The following is a 17,500-nucleotide window of genomic DNA, read 5'->3' as shown; positions in this document are numbered from 1 at the left end:
GTTAGGGTTTGTGGTTTAGGGTTTAGGGTTTGTGGTTTAGGGTTTGTGGTTTAGGGTTTGTGGTTTAGGGTTTGTGGTTTAGGGTTTAGGGTTTAGGGTTTGGGGTGTACAGGGGGTATATTATGCGCCAACCACAGCAGCGACTTTGCGAACGCCGCATGCATTTCGGCAGTTTGTTTGGGGGGTGGCAGCGCTCTCTTTAAATTGTCATAAATAAAACCGACAGCACTAGGAAATGCTGCAGCTAGCTGCAGCAACACACAACCACACGCATGCTGCAGCTAGCGATTTAGCTAGCTAGCTAGCTAGCTATGTAGCCAGCGAGTTAGCTAGCTGAGTAGCTAGTTAGCCAGCTAGCGATTTAGCTAGCTAGTGATTTAGCTAGCTGGCGATTTAGCTAGCTAGTTAGTTAGCTAGCTAGCTAGCTAGTGAATCAACCCTAACCAGCTATCCGGGTAGCTAGCTAGCTAGCTAGCTACCTACCTACCTACCAATCTGTCTATCTAGCTACCAATCTATCTATCTATCTATCTATCTATCTATCTATCTACCTATCTATCTAGCTAGCTAGCTAGCTAGCTAGCTAGCTAGGGAGCTGACCTGCTGGAGAGAGAGACAGATGGCGCGGACTGCTTTTGTGTCTGAAGACAAAATATTGCCGACACACCGCACGTAGCTGAAGTCTTCATCTTTGTCTCCTTTGCTTCGGCTAGCTAGCTGGCTAGCTGGCTCTGCTGCTGCTGCTGCTGCTGCTGCTGCAGATGCTGCAGCAGATGCTGCAGCAGCAACTTCCAGTCGGCGAACAAAAAAAGTGCGAGTCGAATGAAAACGAGGGTTTGGATGGGCTCCGACATATATCCCTATCATCCCTACAAACCACAAACCACAAACCCTAAACCCTAAACCCTAAACCCTAAACCCTAAACCCTAAATCCTTAATTGTAGACAATAAACAAGAAACCCTAAACCCTTAGCCCTAGCACTCAACACAAACAACTGGCCCCAGCACTCTCCATCAAGGGTATACCGTTTAGCTCTCAGGGTTTAGGGTTTAGGGTTTAGGGTTTAGGGTTTAGGGTTTACCTTTAGTTTTAAATTTAGCGCGCGGGTGATACCTCAAGACTGTCGAAACCAACTCCAAATCCTCCCCCTCAAGGTCCTGGCCTTCCTCTGCGCAAACCCTAAACCCTAAACCCTAAACCCTAAACCCTAAACCCTAAACCCTAAACCCTAAACCCTAAACCCTTGGCCCTATAACGACGTAGACTGCACTAAAACCCCAATAAAGGCAATCCTAAACCCTAAACCCTAAACAGAGTCAAATTACTAAGAAGCAAGCTTCAAGAAAACCCTAAACCCTAAACCCTAAACCCTAAACCCTAAACCCTTACCTCCTAGTTGCAAGACCGCTCGCAGTTTTTGTTTGAGTGCGCGGCGGTTATGAAAGGCAAACCTCCCAACCCGCAGCCACCCGCTGCTGCTGCTGCTGCTGCTGTTGTCTGCTGCTGCTTCCGCTGCAGCTGCTGCTGAGCCCCCGCTGCAGTCCATGCGCTCCCCTTTGCAGCTGCACACAAACCCTAAACCCTAAACCCTAAACCCTAAACCCTAAACCGTAAACCCTAGACATTAAAGGTGGTACAGCTAGATCCTGGAAGTTTACACAAGAAGGAACGAAGAAGACGCGTATTGCAAGGGTTTAGGGTTTAGGGTTTAGGGTTTAGGGTTTAGGGTTTACGCTGCCTTGAGATGATGAACAAGACAATCTGCTGCTGTTGCTGCTCCTTCCCCAACCCTCAGCGCCAGGAGGTCTAGCATTAACGAAGTGAAGACAGCAGCATCTCCTGTTGCTGCTGCTGCTGCTGTTGCTGCTGCTGCTGCTGCTGGGCCAGCAGCAGCAGCAGCAGAATCTCCTTCATCATCATCGATTACTTCTCTCTCTACGACTACCCCAATATCCTCACTCCCGCTGCTGCTGCTGCTGCTGCTGCTGGCACCAGCAGCAGCAGCAGCAGCAACGAAGTCGAAGTGCAGCAGGAAGTTCTCCATCTGCTGCTGCAGCAGCTGCTGAGGCAGTTTGCTGCTGTGCTGCAGCAGCCAGCTGCCGAGCCGCAACACATTTGCGTTGCCACCAAGAGCACTAGGGGGGGGTCCTGCTGCTGCTGCTGCTGCTGCTGCACGACTGCTGCTGCTGCTGCTGCTGCTGTAGCTGATGAAAGGAGAAGCAGGAGACGCAGCAGACAGAGGGCTGCAGTAGGAAGGAGACAGAGAAGACGAGCCCGTAGGCTTCCCGCCTGCTGCTGCTGCTGCTGCTGCTGCTGCAGTGCACCGGCGAGGCGGAGGTGCAGCAGCAAGAGACGGGGAGAAAGGAGGCGTAGAAGGAGACGTCAGCTGCTGCTGCTGCTGCTGCTGCGGCTGCAGTGAGATGTCTGGAGAGGTCAACGGAGATAGAGGCATCTGCTGCTGCTGCTGCTGCTGCTGCTGCTGCTGCTTATGGTTTGATTGTTCATTCTCTGGAGGGTAGACAGCAACACGCGGCAAGTTGCTGCTGCTGCTGCTGCTGCTGCTGCGGGCTTCTGCCTCCTCAAGCGAAGCTGGTAACAGCGGAAAGTCTTCATAGATGCCTTGCTGCTGCTGCTGCTGCTGCTGCTGTTGTTGCAGCTGCTGCTGCTGCAGCAGCAGCTGCTGTCCAGGGATAGGCGAGCCAGCAGCACTTTCGCTTGCTGAGGAGATCGGAGACCCTACGAAATTCAAGAGATGCTGCTGCTGCTGCTGCTGCTGCTGCTGCTGCGCGTCGCTGCGGTGCACAAGTAGGGATTGCCTGCTTAATGCAGGTGCTGCTGCTTCTCTTGTCGCTGCTGCTGCTGCTGCTGCTGCTGCTGCCGTGTGGGGATCGTGCAGAGATAGCCCGTGAGGGCCAGGCCTCGCTGAAGACATTGTGCTGCTGCTGCTGTTTTTGCTGCTGCTGCTGTTTTTGCTGCTGCTGCTGCTGTTGCTACTGCTGCGGCTGCTGCTGCTGCTGCGGCTGCTGCTGTTCCTGCTGCAGCTGCTGCTGGTGTAACTGAAAGAGCAGCAAAACCCTTGGTGTTGCTGCAGCTGAAAAGTTTGCAACAGCTACATCTCGTGGTGGTACTGAACCCCAAACCCTAAACCCTAAACCCTAAACCCTAAACCCTAAACCCTAGAATTGATACTGAAAGGAGAGAAGGGTAATTTATTTTTGTTTGCCGTCTCCGGCAGCAAAATATTTTGCTGCTGCATGCAACACTCGAAGCCCCATCGGGCTCACCATCCCTAAACCCTAAACCCTAAACCCTAAACCCTAGACCCTAAACCCTAATTTCTAAGTTTTAAACCCTAAACCCTTGAAATACAAACGAAGGTGTATAGAAGTCTGCTCATAGTATTGAGACAAGAGCCTAACTACTCCTGCACTCCCCCCAGACACTAAACCCTAAACCCTAAACCCTAAGCCTTAAACCCTAAACCCTAAACCCTAAACCCTAAACTCTTGACTCTAGAAGGAGGCTGAAGCGGATAAGAATTTACCGAGGCATTCGTTTGCTAAATGCATCCGTATTTCAATTAGGGTTTAGGGTTTAGGGTTTAGGGTTTGCAAACCCTCTGCTCCCTACCCACCCCCCCAACACTAAACCCTAAACCCTAGAACGGCTGCCTAAACCCTAAACCCTAAACCCTGAACCCTAAACCCTAATTGTTTAAAAATAAATATTTTTAATTCTTTTCTCTTTCAAAGCAGCCAGAAGGCTTGGAGTTGCGGGCTTCGGCAGCAGAGACAGCCGCACAGCGCACAAGGGTAGTTCTTTATATAGCTCTTTTGCTGCTGCTGCTGCTGCTGCTGCTGCTGCTGTGGTCGTTGCGGCTGCTGCTGATGATGAGGACTGTGATAGTACAGTGTTTGTTGCTGTTGCATCCGTGGGAGCAGCAGCAGCTGCTGCTGCTGCTACTGCCGCTGCTGCGACTGCAGCAGCAGACCTTCCCTCTGCAGCAGCAGCAGCAGCAGCAGCAGCAGGACAGATGTCAGCAGCAGATAAATACAAAGGGAACCCCCATCTGCATCTTTCGCTGCGTATTTGCTGCGAGACTCTGCTGCTGCTGCTGCCTATAAACACATCAGCAGCAGCAGCAGCAGCCCACTCAGCAAGTGCTGCTGCACCTGGGTGGTGCCGCAGCAGCAGCAGCAGACGTCGGCCTAGTACCCGCTGCAGCACAGCTTCCTCATCTTCCTGCTGCTGCTGCTGCTGCTGCTGCCTCGCGAGGGCATGCAGCGCGATTTCAACATCGAAGAAGTACACCTTCGGAGTTGCTGTTGTTGCTGCTGCTGCTGCTGTTGCTTCTGCTGCTGCTGCTGCTGCAGCAAAGTTAGCTGATAGGTCCTTGCGCTCTTCTGGCGTTGCGTCTGTACAGACCAGTACCTGCAGCAGCAGCAGCAGCAGCAATAGCAGCAGCACCAGCAGCAGTAACAGCAGCAGCAGCAGCAGCAGCAGCAGCAGCAGCAGCAGCAAGAGAACCACTTTCAGCTCCATTGAGTGTGGAGCCCGCAGCCTTAGGGTTTAGTGTCTACACCGGGGGTTTAGGGTTTAGGGTCTAGGGTTTAGGGTTAAGAGCGGGAGTTTAGGGTTTAGGGTTTACAGCAAGGGCTTGAATGCGGGTTGCGAGCTGCAGCAGCACTTTTGCTGCTGCAGCAGAATCTGCTGCTAATCCGATTCTTATGAAATCAGAGCGCCTCCAGTGCAATGAGATGAAAGGAAATGCTGCTGCTGCTGCTGCTGCTGCTGCTGCTGCTGCTGGTTCTGCTGCTGCTGTTGATGATGCTGGTAATGCTGCAGCTACCGGAGAAGTGCCGTCACTGCTGCTGCTGCTGCTGCTGCTGCTGCAGGAGCTGCTGTTGGTGCTGCTGCTGCTGCACTTGCCTCCGAGGTTGCTGCTGCTGCTGCTGCTGCTGCTGCTGCTGCTGCGCATGTAGCTGAGGAAGGCATCTCCTACGGCCTGTAGTTTCGGGTGTACGTAAACCCCAAACCCTAAACCCCAATCCTCTGCTTCATCAGGAAATGGAGGCAGAATTGAGTCTGCATGCTGAGCACAAACCCTAAACCCTAAACCCTAAACCCTAAACCTGTAGGCCTACATCCTAAACCCTAAACACTTAGCCACAAAACCCTAAACCCTAAACCTGTAGGCCTACATTGTAAACCCTAAGCACTTAGCCACAAACCCTAAACCCTAAACCATCATTAACCCGAAACCCTCAACCCTAAAAGCTTACACACCCTAAACCCTAAACCCTAAACCCTAAACCCTTGCCTTTAAGAAGATGATTTCATCTTCCGCTGCAGCAGCAGGCAGACACCGCGACAGAGTCCAGGGCGTGGGAAGGGCCGATTCGATGCAAACCTGCACAAACCCTAAACCCTAAACCCTAAACCCTAAACCCTAAACCCTAGACCCTAGACCCTAGACAGCACTAAACCCTCGAGGAAGCAACTCACAGCTCTTTCCGCTCTCAATGGATTGCAATAACCCCCCAGCCAAAAGAATAACGAATCAGTTTGCTGCTGCTGCTGCTGCTGCTGCTGCTGCTGCTGCAGTTGCCGCTGCTGCTGCAGTTGCCGCTGCTGCTGCATGTACACCTGGCGAGCGGTTCGCTGCTGCTCCGCGATGAGGCCAAAGGCGCTGCATGCAGCAGCAGCAGCAGCGACAGCACAAGGCTGACCTCCAGCTGCTGCTGCTGCTGCTCCTGCTGCTGCTGCATTGTATTGCAGCAACATTACTGAGTCCACCTGCAACAACAGCAGCAACAGCAGAAGCAACAGCAACAGCAGCAGCAGCTACAACAACAGCAACACTTGGAGGGGGAGAAGCAGCTGCAGCAGCAGCCGCAGCGGGCAGCAGCAGCAGCTTAAGCAGCAGCAGCAGCAGCAGCGGCATACCTGCTGCTTTTGTTGCTGATGCAGAGCAGCAAAATCATCATACTCTACCACCGGCAGCAGCTGCTGCAGCTGCTGCAGCAGCAGCAGCTCTCCCCACCTAACCCGTTGAGGGCCCTGCAGCTTCCAGTGCTGCAGCAAACACCAGGGAGGCAGCACGAGCACGTACACCTGCTGCTGCTGCTGCTGCTGCTGCTGCTGCTCCAGGTTCAGCCGCTGCAGCGAGAGGGCCACGCGAACCACCACCTCCTTCTGCAGCTGCAGCAGCAGCAGAAGCAGCAGCAGCAGCAGCAGAAACAGCAGCAGCAGCAGAAACAGCAGCAGCAGCAGAAACAGCAGCAAAAAGTAAACGCAACGTCACCATAGTGTAGGGAGCTGAAGAAGTGCTAAGCGATTAGGGTTTAGGGTTTAGGGTTTAGGGTTTAAGGGTTTGCCTACATTAAAACCCTCTCCATTCCGCACATCATACAAAACAAAAACGAAGCGCTTGCTGCTGCAGAACTTGCTGCTGCTGCTGCTGCTGCTGCTGCTGCTGCTGTTGCTGTTGCAGCAGGTCTTGCTGCTGCTAGCGAGTGATGAGAGGTGTGTAGACAGCTTGCCGTAAGAAGCACAGCTAGCTGCATTTCCTGCTGCATCTGCTGCTGCTGCTGCTGCAGCAAAAAGGAAGGCAGCCAGCAGCAGCTGCAGCAGGAGCAGCAGCCTCCGCTGCAGGTGCAGCGGCGATTTCTGCTGCTGCTGCATCTGCTGCTGTTGCTGCTGCCGTTGGTGTTGTTGCTGCTGCAGTTGTTGCTGTTGCTGCTGCTAGCTCAGTGGCCTTCCTGCAGCTGCTGCTGCAGCTGCTGCTGTTGCTGCAGGATTCGCTGCAGATGAGTGGGTCGGCGTAAGTGTGTGCATCACAAACCCTAAACCCTAGACCCTACACGGCAAACCCTAAACCCTAAACCCTAAACAGTAGGTTTTATACTCAACTGTAAACACTAAACCCTCAACCATTCAACAAAAACCGCGGAGCTCGTTGTCTTGCGCGCCGTCGGCAACCCCCTAAACCCTAAACCCTAGACCCTAGACCCTAAACCCTAAACCCTAAACCCTCAAAACTAAAACCAAAGGTAAAAAATATTGTTTATAATTAAATATTAACTGAAATTAAATAGCGTAGGAGCAGGAAGACTCCTGCTTTGGGGCTGTTGCTCGCCGAGCCCACGAACGCAAAAACCCTAAACCCTAAACCCTAAACCCTTAAGCCCTAAACCCTAAACCCTAAACCCTAAACCCTAAAACCCAAACACCAGAAGGGGCTCATTAAATTACACACCCTGAGGTGTAGACCACTAGCCAGCAAGTTCTCCGCTCTAAACCCTAAACCCTAGACCGAATACCCTACACTATAAACCCTAAATGCTAAACCCTAAACCCTAAACCCTAAACGAATAACACGAAAAGCTGAATTCGGAAGGCTCAAGTACAAACCCTAAACCCTAAACCCTAAGCTCTAACACCACAACGACAAAACTCAAACCCTAGACAACCCTAAGCGCTAAACCCCAAACCCTAAACCCTAAACCCTAAACCCTAAATCCTGCGCCTTCCACGCCAAACCCGCTCCTGTTGTAATGATGCCTAATTAGGGTTTAGGGTTTAGGGTTTAGTGGCGCTTTGCAGTGAGGGTTTAGGGTTTAGAGTCGGCCCCCTGTTAGGCTCTAGAACTGATGGTTTAGGGTTTAGGGTTTCGGCCTGGCAGGGTTTTGGGTTAACGAGGGAAACTACTACAAACCCTAAACCCTAAACCCTAAACCCTAAACCCTAAAGCGTTGTTAAACCCTGCATCATCCAAACCCTAAACCCTAAACCCTACAACTAAGACAAGAAATATAAAATAACAAAATATTGCTTTTTATTTCGTCTCCTGCATTAACAAAGCAATGCACCTTTACCTGCAGCAGCAGCAGCAGCTGCTGCTGCTGCATTTTGCTGCAGCAGCAGCAGCAAATGTTGCGCGTGCAAGCATGGGTCAGCGCTTTGGTTTGACTAAACCCTAAACCCTACTTTAGGGTTTAGGGTTTAGGGTTTAGAGGGAACCTGTGCGTACGCTGACTTTTGCCAGCGCGAGCCCTCCCTGGCTCTGTAAACCCCCAGGTGAGACCCTAGGGTTTAGGGTTTAGGGTTTAGGGTTTAGGGTTTGCAGCCTGAGCAGTAAACCACTGAACTCCCGCTAGCTGCAGATTATTTGCTGCAGCAAAATCAATAGCTCTGCCGATGCCCCCCCATCTCGCTCTGCTGCTGTTGCCTGGTAGCTGCTGCAGCAGCAAACGCTGCTCCTGCTGCTGCGGCTGCTGCTGCTGCTGCTGCTGCGGCTGCTGGTCTAGGGAAGCTACGAATAGCAGCAGCACATAGCGGTGGAGGCCGCTGCCCTTGGGTGGCGTCGGGGGTCTATACGTGACTGAACACAAACCCTAAACCCTAAACCCTAAACCCTAAACCCTAAACCCTGCATCATCCAAACCTTAAACCCTAAACCCTGCAAACTCTAAACCCTAAACCCTGACTCACAAACCCTAACCCTTGCAACGCGAATTCCAAAGGCATAAACCCCAAACCCTAAACCCTAATCTCTAAGCGGTACCTAACAGCCCTGCACCCTTATCCGCAAGCCCTAATCCCTAAACCCTAAACCCTAAACCCTAAACCCTAAACCCTTACGTAGACTCTCCGAGTTCCCATCAAAGCGGTTTGTTGAACTAACCGCCACCCAATGCGCCCACTCGCGATACACCGGATCATCCCTGCACCGCAAACCCTAAACCCTAAACCCTAAACCCTAAACCCTAAACACTAGTAATCTCTATGAAAACACATGCATGCAGCCCCAAACCCTAAACCCCAAACCCTTCCCTCTAATCCCTACACTGGAACCGAACTGAGGAACCCCGCGGCGAGAGACCTAAACCCCCCCAAACCCTAAACCCTAAACCCTAAACCCTAAACCCTAAACCCTAAACCCTAAACCCTAAACCCCAAACCCTAGACCACAAACCCTAAACCCTAAACCCTAAACCCTAAACCCTAGAGACCTGGAGGGGGCGTCAGGATCAGTTAGCACGAGCACGAATTTGGTGTTTGTTGAGGGTTTAGACGAAATGTCAACGAGAGGAGGCTTCGCAGTCTTCTCTAAGGGAACCTCCGCGCCCCAGCCCGCGACTTGCCCTTCAAACGAAACCCTCAGCTGCAAACCACAAACCCTAAACCCTAAACCCTAAACCCTAAACCCTAAACCCTAAATAAACCCTAAACATCATTGTCCAGCCTATTGTTTCAATCAAAAACACAAAATATTACATGCAAACCCTTAACCTAAACACCCCCTCACAATCAAACACTCACAAACCCTAAACCCTAAACCCTAAACCCTAAACCCTAAATCATAGATCTTATGATGTACAGATCCCAACGGACAACCCTAGCTCTCAAACCATCGGAAAGGCGTGAGGCAGCAACAGCAAGTGGAGCAGCAGCAAGCAGAGCAGCAGCAGCAGCGGCAGAAACAGCAGCAGCAGCAACAACAGCAGCAGCAACAGCAGCAGCAGCAACAGCAGCAGCGGCAACAGCAGCAGCAGCAAACCTGTAAATGGAGGGTTTTGCATTCGCGCAGTTTGATGACATCGGGGATAATGCGCGACCTCTCCAGGGCAGCACAAGTCACCTGCTGCTGCTGCTGCTGCTGCTGCTGCTGCTGCTGCTGTGGTTGCTGCTGCTGCCCCGGCTGTTCCTGCGGTTGCTGCGGCAGAAGGTGTTGATGCGGCTGCTGCTGCTGCTGCTGCATTTGTTGCTGCTGCTCCGGTTTCTGTTGCTGCTGCTCCGGCTTCTGTTGTTGCTGCGGCTGCTCTGGCTGCTGCTGCTGCTGCGGCTGTTGCTGCTGTTGCTGCTCGAGGTGCTGCTGCTGCGGCTGGTCCAGCTGTTGTTGCTGCTGCTGCTGCTGCGACTGTGATTGTTGCTGCTGCTGCTCTGGCTGCTGCTTCTCTGGCTGCTGCTGCGGCTGTTGCTGCTGCTGCTGAAGCTGTTGCTGCTGCTGCTGCTGTTCATCAGCTACCGCCAGCGCGAAGATGCAAAGTGCTGCTGCTGCTGCCAGCAGCAGCGGGCGGCTCCGTAGCGGACGCATTGCGCCTGCTAGGGTTTAGGGTTTAGGGTTTAGGGTTTAGGGTAAGGGTTGACGCCCAGCTTAAACCTGAGAAGGCGCCTCTGCACACACGCACGCACAACAACTCCAAACCCTAAACCCTAAACCCTAAACCCTAAACCGGGGAACGCTACCCCGAAGATAGAAGACACCCTGCGCCGACAGTGTGCGAATCGTTTGAGGGTTTAGGGTTTAGGGTTTAGGGTTTAGGGTTTGAGGCTTATGCATACGGACTCGTAAAACAGTGATGAAATAAAAAAGAAACAAATAAAAATAATATGTAATTAAATAACAGCAGCAGCAGCAGCAGCAGCAGCCGCAGCAGCAGCAGCAGCAGCAGCAGCAGCTAGCGGCTATCGTCGCGATTGAGTTCGGGCCCCACAGACCCTTAACCTAACTACCTGACCCTAAACCCTAAACCCTAAACCCTAGACCCTAAACCCTAGACCCTAAACCCTAAACCCTAAACCCTGAAACCTAAACCCTAAACCCTAAACCCTCTCGCTTCCTATCTATGCGCGACCTGCCTCCAGACACATCTCCTCCACAAACCCTAAACCCTAAACCCTAAACCCTACTTCGTGAGCCCTAGTATCTCTAATGTAATTAAATATTCATTCTGGGTTTTCAGGCTAAGACATACAGGGACGAGAGCAGCAGCAGCAACAGCAGCAGCAAGAACAACAACAACAGCAGCAGCAGCAGCAACAGCAGCAGCTGCTGCTGCAACACAGAAAAACTTGCAGCCGTTGCTGCTGCTTCGCCCTCCCTTGCCGCTGCTGCAGGTGCAGCAGCTGCAGCTGCTGCTGGTTCTGCTGCTGCTGCTGCTGCTTAGGGGTGCTGCTGGCTGGCGTCTTGCGCCACCTCGAATATCTGCTGCTGCTGCTGCTGCTGCTGCTGCTGCTTCTCAGACAACAGCACCCTGCACTGTGCAGCTGCAGCAGCCTGTTGCCCCTTCAAGGATACACAACATCTGCAGCAGCAGCAAACGCAGCAGCAGCAGCAGCAGCAGCAGCAGCAGCAGCAAGAGTAGCAGCAGCGGCACCACCACCGGAGAAACCCTCTCCCACCGCAGCAGCGACAGCAGCAGCAGCAGCAGCAACAGCAGCAGCAGCAGCAGCAGCACAATGGAGCCGCAGCTGAATAGCTTCGATGCTTTTTGCTTCCCTTCTTCGCCGCTGCCGCCTCCGAGGGGCCGCAAACGCCAAACCCCCTGCAGCAGCAGCAGCAGCAGCAGCAGCAGCAACGGCAGCAACAGTAATAAAAATGGCAGCAGCAGCAGCGACAAGAAGAGCAGCAGAAGCAGCAGCCACACTGATAGAGTTGAAGTCAAGAGAGAAAAAACTCTTGTGAAGGAAGAACAGCAGCAGCAGCAGAAGCAGCAGCAGCAGCAGCAGCAGCAAGAACGAGACCTCAGGGCGAAGCGGCGCGGTAGTGCAGGCCCGCTGCAGCAGCAGCAAAGCGCAGAGGCAGCAGCAGCAGGAGCAGCAGCAGCAGCAAAGAGCTGCAAGTCGGAGCCGCAGGAAGCCACCATGAAAACCACTTCCAAGGAAGAAAAGGCAGAAGCAGCAGCAGCAACAGCAGCAGCAGCAACAGCAGCAGCAGCAACAGCAGCAGCAGCAACAGCAGCAGCAGCAACAGCAACAGCAGCAGCAGCAGCAGAGGGAGACGAAGAATGCAGTGAACTGCAGCAAGAGCCGCAACGAGTTCCTATCGGCAAACCTAAAGGCCGCAGCCGCAGCAGCAGCAGCAGCAGCAGCAGCAGCAGCAAGAGCAGCAGCAAGAGCAGCAGCAGCTGCTGCAACACAAACCCCACAAAACCCCCGCCTGAGAACTTTGATAAAGTTTGGGAAGCGATCTGCAAAATGCGAGAAAAAGTAAACCCTAAACCCTAAACCCTAAACCCTAAACCCTCGACTTGTATTTCTCGGCGTCTGCTGTGTGTAAGGCCGGAAGTGGTGTTGCAGGGGTGCTTCTCACTTGCAAACCCTAAACCCTAAACCCTAAACCCTAGGGTTTGATGCGGGGTGTTGCAGCGCGACGCGCCGGTGGACTCGATGGGCGTGGAGGCGCAGACAGGCAAAGACGAAAAAGAAAGGGTGAAACCCTAAACCCTAAACCCTAAACCCTAAACCCTAATCTATAAACCCTAAACCCTAAATGGGGGCAGACGAGGTAGAAAGTGTAGAAACCCAAGGACGTAAACCCTAAACCGCAAGAGAGTTGAATAAGTCTTACAACCTTTACTCCACAGGATTTAGGGTTTAGGGTTTAGGGTTTAGGGTTTAGGGTTTATGTGTGTGGAATTAACTCCTGAGCTTGAGGGTTTCCCACAAGGCGGTTCCAGCGGGTGCCTTTAGCGTGTTTCAACCTACCAGGCCTAGGGTTTAGGGTTTAGGGTTTAGGGTTTAGGGTTAGGGTTTAGGGTTTAGGGTTTAGGGTTTAGGGTTTGCGTGCAGCGGTTTGCTGTATTAGTTGCGGTGATGCTGTCTAGCCAAACTAAAGACGAGCAAACGCATGCATGCGTCAACAGACTTCGAGAGAATGGGCTCTTAAACCCTTATGCTATAGCTGCCTGCGACCCTGGTAAACCCTAAACCCTAAACCCTAAACCCTAATGCTTGAAACCCTAGGAACCCTTAGGGAGCTGCGCCTTGTAAACAGCCTTCAAACCTAAACCCTAATAACGCTACTTGTAAACCCTTAAACGAAAACCCTAGGGTTTTGTAAACCGTAAACCCTAGATAGCGTGTGTAATGTACTGCTTCTTGGGGCTGAGGGTTTAGGGTTTAGGGTTTAGGGTTTGTGGGTGTGCAGAGAAGCTGAGGGGCTTGTTATTTGGTGTTGGGTTTCATAATAACAAGACAACCTTCTTAAAAGAAGCAGCTGAGATACTAATTAAAAAACATAAAGGAGAGGTGCCTCAAACCCTCGACGATTTGATGCAGTTGAGAGGAGTTGGAAGAAAGATGGCTAATATCGTTATGCATGCTGTACGTACACCCCAAAACCCTAAACCCTAAACCCTAAACCCTAAACCCTAAACCCTAGGGAAGGGGATCGGCTACCAGCTTGATTTCGTGACGCATGCACGATACAAACCTTAAACCCTTTTTGAGGGTTTAGGGTTTAGAACGTAAGAGAGTCGTACTGACATCACCTCGGCCCCAGAAGACAAACCCTCTTACTACACTCAAGGGTTTAGGGTTTAGGGTTTAGGGTTTAGGGTTTGGCTTCTTAGGCCTGGAATTCTTTCCATGGGATTGCAGTGGATGTGCACGTACACCGCATCAGCAACAGGTAAACCCTAAAAACCCTCAATTCTCAGTAAACCCTAAACCCTAATGTGCTATAGCCAAACCCTAAACCCTAATTTGGCGTTACCCTAATTAAGAGCCGTTCTCTCCCACCGTAAACCCTAAACCCTAAACCCTTGAAAACACCAGGACATGCGGCAGGGTAAACCCTTGTTTGGGATTTTATTGTCGTATGAGCTCTAGGTTTTAGGGTTTAGGGTTTAGGGTTTGCTGCAGGCTTGGGTGGGTGAAGACGAAAACCCCACAGGAAACCGAAATAGCCCTTGAAGATTGCCTTCCCAGGTTCGCTATAGCCTAAACCCTAAACCCTAAACCCTAGCTGAAGCTGGTTTAGACTCTGTGCAGGGGTCTTACCCTATCCTGTTTCTTCAGTTTTGGCTTAGGGTTTAGGGTTTAGGGTTTAGGGTTTGCTCAGGAAGCACTGGGAAGACGTTAATCTGTTGCTGGTTGGCTTCGGGCAGCAGATATGCAAACCTGTAAACCCTGCGGTAAACCCTAAACCCTAAACCCTAAACCCTAAAGCATAGCTGAAGCCCTCCTGTAAACCCTAATGCTAAATAAACCCTTCTTTTGAAATGAATCCCTCGCTAGGACTCCAGTGCAAACCCTAAACCCTAATAATAAACTGCAAGCACAACCATATATATTTGAGCCTAAACCCTAAACCCTAAACCCTCACTGTACACTCCAAGCCAGTTGCTGCCTGAATATCAGCAGGGTTTTGCTGCTGATGAAGTTAGGGTTTATTCCTAGGAGATCAGGGTTTAGGGTTTAATACCTAGGGTTTAGGGTTTGGCGTTTAATATCTGGGGTTTAGGGTTTAATAATAACTAGGGTTTAGGGTTTAGGGTTTAGGGTTTAGGGTTTGGTGTGCGCCTGCAGTGCTCTGTTTGTCTCGCCCGGCAGTACTGCCCTGTAGGGCGTAAAATGCGCGTGCCTAAGATCGCCATAGAAGAAAACCCTAAACCCTAAACCCTAAACCCTAAACCCTAGAGGGAAGATCAGGCTTTAGATCAAACCGTTTGTTTTGTCTCTTGGCTTCTTGGCGGAGCGTCCTAAACCCTAAACCCTAAACCCTAATCTGTTAGGGTTTAGGGTTTCGTGCGTGTTGGACCTTTATACATGAGGGAGTTTGTTTGAAACCGTAAACCCTTTATTTATTCTACGTATTTAAGGGTTTAGGGTTTAGGGTTTAGGGTTTAGGGTTTAGTCGGGGGCTAACTCCCTGTCGTAGCGGTGCTGCAGCAGCTGCTGCAGCAGCGTTGCTGCTGCTGCAGTTACACCTGGGATCCGCAGCAGCTGCTTCATTGAAAACAGACTCACGTCTCCAAGTGTACGAACTTCGCACTGCAGCAGCAGCAGCAACAGCAGCAGCAGCAGCAACAGCAGCATAGAATATGGTAGCGCACGAAGAGGCAACACTGCAGCAGAAGCAGCAGCAGCAAAAGCAGCAGCAGCAAAAGCAGCAACGCAAGAGGCGGCGAAAGCAGCGACACGAGCACCATTACTGCAGCAGCAGCAGAAAAAGCAGCAGCAGCAGCAGCAGAAAAAGCAGCAGCAGCAGCAGCAGCAGCAGCAGCAGCAAGGGTGTACCTGGTGTAAGCCTTCTAGGGCCTTCGGAGGCAAAGACAAATCCTGCAGCAAGACATCGTCAGGGCTTCCTGGTGCTTCTTCTTGCTGCAGCTCCTGCTGCAGCTCCTGCTGCAGCTCCTGCTGCAGCTCCTGCTGCTGCTCCTGCTGCAGCTCCTGCTGCTGCTCCTGCTGCAGCTCCTGCTGCAGCTCCTGCTGCTGTTCTTGCTGCTGCCCGTCGTCTTGCTGCTGCTCTTCCTGCTTCTGGGGTTGCTGATGCTGCTGCGCGTGCTGCATCACCTGCTGTTCCTGCTGCTGCTGCTGCTGCTGCAGTTGCTGCCGAAGCCAGTCTTCCGGGCCTAGCTCGGGAGCCTGAGGCAAAAAGCATAATTAGGGTGTAGCTGAGGGTTTAGAAGGGGTTATTAGGGTTTAGAAGGGTTTAGAAGGGTTTAGAAGGGTTTATTAGGGTTTAGAAGGGTTCGCCAAGGGAAAGGCCGAGGGTTTAGGGTTTGTGAAGAGGCAGGGTTTAAGACAGCCTCAAGGCTGAGCTGGCGATGGTTTATAAGGGTGTAGGGTTTGTGAGGGTTTAGGGTTTGTGGCTAAAAAAATATGAAGGGTTTAGGGTTTGCGAGGGTTTAGGGTTTATGAGGGTTTAGGGTTTGTGAGGGTTTACGGGAGGAGCAGTAATAGGAAATGAGGGTTTTAAAGCTTCGCTAGGGTTTGCTGGTTTGATATCACCTCTAAACCCTAAAACAAACAGAGGAGGCCCTCCTTGCAGTTGCTGCTGCCTCTCATCTTCTTTGTGCTGAGATATCTTCTCCCACCCCGCTGCGCACAAACCCTAAACCCTAAACCCTAAACCCTAAACCCTAAAGAACGACAACGAAGACAGAGCCTAGGCAAGAGGGGTGGATGCAGGGATCGGGGATAGTTAATGATTAGGGTTTATTAGGGTTTAGGGCTTATTAGGGTTTATTATTAGGGTTTATTAGACCTCCTTTCTGAGGGTTTTTTGAGAGGGTTTATAATTAGGGTTTATAATTATAATTAGGGTTTAGAACGAGTGTGTATACTGAGGGTGTATCATAATTAGGGTTTACGCTTATTGTGCTTAGGGTTTAGGGTTAAGGGTTTAGGGTTTTGGGGTGTATATTTGATAATGAAAACAATACCTCTGAGGGTTTGTTCTTCTTCTATGAAGCTGTTGTTTACATTCAGCTGCTGCTGCGCTGCTGCTGCTGCTGCTGCTATCTCTAACAATGCATGCTGCAGCACTTCCTTAGGCGTGTTCTTACGAGAGCACCACATCTCTACTACTAGCTGCTCCTTCGGGTCAGGGCTCTCCATTCGCCTATACACAAACCCTAAACCCTAAACCCTAAACCCTAAACCCTTATCGTTTAGCCTTAAACCCTAAACCCCGAACCCTCAACCCTTATCGTTTAATCTTAAACCTTAAACCCTAAACCCTGAAAGCCCATCAATACAATACCCTAAACCCCAAGCCGTACAAGGTATGCCCTCAAACCTAAACCCTAAACCCTAAACCCTAAAAGGTAAACCATAGACTTAAAGCCCTTTCTAAATCCTAAACCCTAAAACAGCTTTACACCCTAAAACCCCAAACCCTAGAAGTCGTAAACCCTTATAACCCCCTATACCCTCCAGGTCAGCGAATATGTGAAGACAGCGCAAAGAAGAGGAACTAGGGTTTAGGGTTTAGGGTTTAGGGTTTACTCTTGACACCAACGCGTGCCCATGAGTTTGTGAACAGCAATGCGCATTCGGTGGCAGGCGCTGAAGCAGCAACTCGTAGGGTAGAGCTCCAGATCCTGCTGCTGCTGCTGCTGCTGCTGCTGCTGCTGCTGCTGCTGCTGCTCCGGCTGCAGTTTGGTTGGGGGAGGCGCTAAGGGTCTGCGTTTAAAAAGCCGATAGCTAAACCCTTCCTCTTCGCGGTAGAGTCCTGCAGCACGAGCAGCAAGCCCTAAACCCTAAACCCTAAACCCTAGCTCTAAACCCTAAACGGGTGTTTCCCCAAGTCAAAACCCTAACTGCATTTGTCCAGCTGTTTGAAGGGGTTAATGCGCAGGGGCGGAGAGGGTTTAGGGTTTAGGGTTTAGGGTTTATAAGGATTTAGGGTTTGCGAAGTCGCATACAGCTCGAAAGAAGTATTTAGATTACAGGGTTTAGGGTTTAAGATTATGATTAGTGTTTAGGGTTTACGGTTTAGGGTTTAGGGTTACGACTGGGGGTTATAGTGTAGGGTTTAGGTTTATGCCGATTAGGGTTTAGTATTTAATGCCCCGACAAGGGTTTAGGGTTTAGGGTTTTTTCTGCTTGGGGTGTATTGTTAATAATAGTTGCTTGTTCGGCGTTGCTCGTACAACATTAAGGGTTTAGGGTTTAGGGTTTATACCTTCTACGTCGGCTAGCCACAATCCTCTTCCCCTCTAGGGTTTAGGGTTTAGGGTTTAGGATTTAGGGTTTGTACGTTG

The 17,500-nt window shown here is 51.3% G+C and overlaps 3 protein-coding genes across 3 annotated transcripts in view; 1 reads left to right on the top strand and 2 right to left on the bottom strand.

The window, feature by feature from the left end:
* EAH_00020990 (phosphatidylethanolamine-binding protein, putative) overlaps positions 1–10,101 on the bottom strand; it is a gene marked incomplete at both ends in the record, with an annotated part of 27,730 nt that extends 17,629 nt beyond the window's left edge. Inside the window, 14 exons of the mRNA XM_013393518.1 lie at positions 631–869; positions 1,084–1,170; positions 1,392–1,564; positions 1,736–3,058; positions 3,287–3,291; positions 4,218–4,433; positions 4,651–5,094; positions 5,317–5,412; positions 5,508–5,798; positions 5,949–6,203; positions 8,153–8,385; positions 8,646–8,728; positions 9,080–9,168; positions 9,565–10,101. Of these exons, the coding sequence (XP_013248972.1) occupies positions 631–869; positions 1,084–1,170; positions 1,392–1,564; positions 1,736–3,058; positions 3,287–3,291; positions 4,218–4,433; positions 4,651–5,094; positions 5,317–5,412; positions 5,508–5,798; positions 5,949–6,203; positions 8,153–8,385; positions 8,646–8,728; positions 9,080–9,168; positions 9,565–10,101 (4,071 nt within the window). The remainder of the gene's footprint in view (positions 1–630; positions 870–1,083; positions 1,171–1,391; positions 1,565–1,735; positions 3,059–3,286; positions 3,292–4,217; positions 4,434–4,650; positions 5,095–5,316; positions 5,413–5,507; positions 5,799–5,948; positions 6,204–8,152; positions 8,386–8,645; positions 8,729–9,079; positions 9,169–9,564) is intronic.
* A 240-nt stretch (positions 10,102–10,341) lies between these two features.
* Positions 10,342–14,408, top strand: EAH_00020980 (endonuclease III-like protein 1, putative; the record flags this gene model as incomplete). Its single annotated transcript, XM_013393517.1, has 9 exons — positions 10,342–10,355; positions 10,955–11,996; positions 12,156–12,218; positions 12,579–12,705; positions 12,937–13,112; positions 13,361–13,419; positions 13,653–13,718; positions 13,852–13,912; positions 14,319–14,408. 9 exons carry the CDS (start codon positions 10,342–10,344, stop codon positions 14,406–14,408), a joined length of 1,698 nt encoding a protein of 565 aa, XP_013248971.1.
* Positions 14,409–14,642: 234 nt separating this feature from the next.
* The window catches only part of EAH_00020970 (RNA polymerase Rpb3/Rpb11 dimerisation domain-containing protein, putative), a gene marked incomplete at both ends in the record, with an annotated part of 6,856 nt that continues 3,998 nt past the window's right edge, over positions 14,643–17,500 (bottom strand). The window contains 5 exons of the mRNA XM_013393516.1: positions 14,643–14,783; positions 15,030–15,377; positions 15,679–15,833; positions 16,178–16,356; positions 16,743–16,968. Of these exons, the coding sequence (XP_013248970.1) occupies positions 14,643–14,783; positions 15,030–15,377; positions 15,679–15,833; positions 16,178–16,356; positions 16,743–16,968 (1,049 nt within the window). The remainder of the gene's footprint in view (positions 14,784–15,029; positions 15,378–15,678; positions 15,834–16,177; positions 16,357–16,742; positions 16,969–17,500) is intronic.

The sequence above is a fragment of the Eimeria acervulina genome, genomic scaffold (assembly GCF_000499425.1).
Source record: "Eimeria acervulina Houghton genomic scaffold, Eah_scaff147, whole genome shotgun sequence".
NCBI lineage: Eukaryota > Apicomplexa > Conoidasida > Eucoccidiorida > Eimeriidae > Eimeria > Eimeria acervulina.
This window is presented reverse-complemented; position numbering and strand designations above follow the sequence as displayed.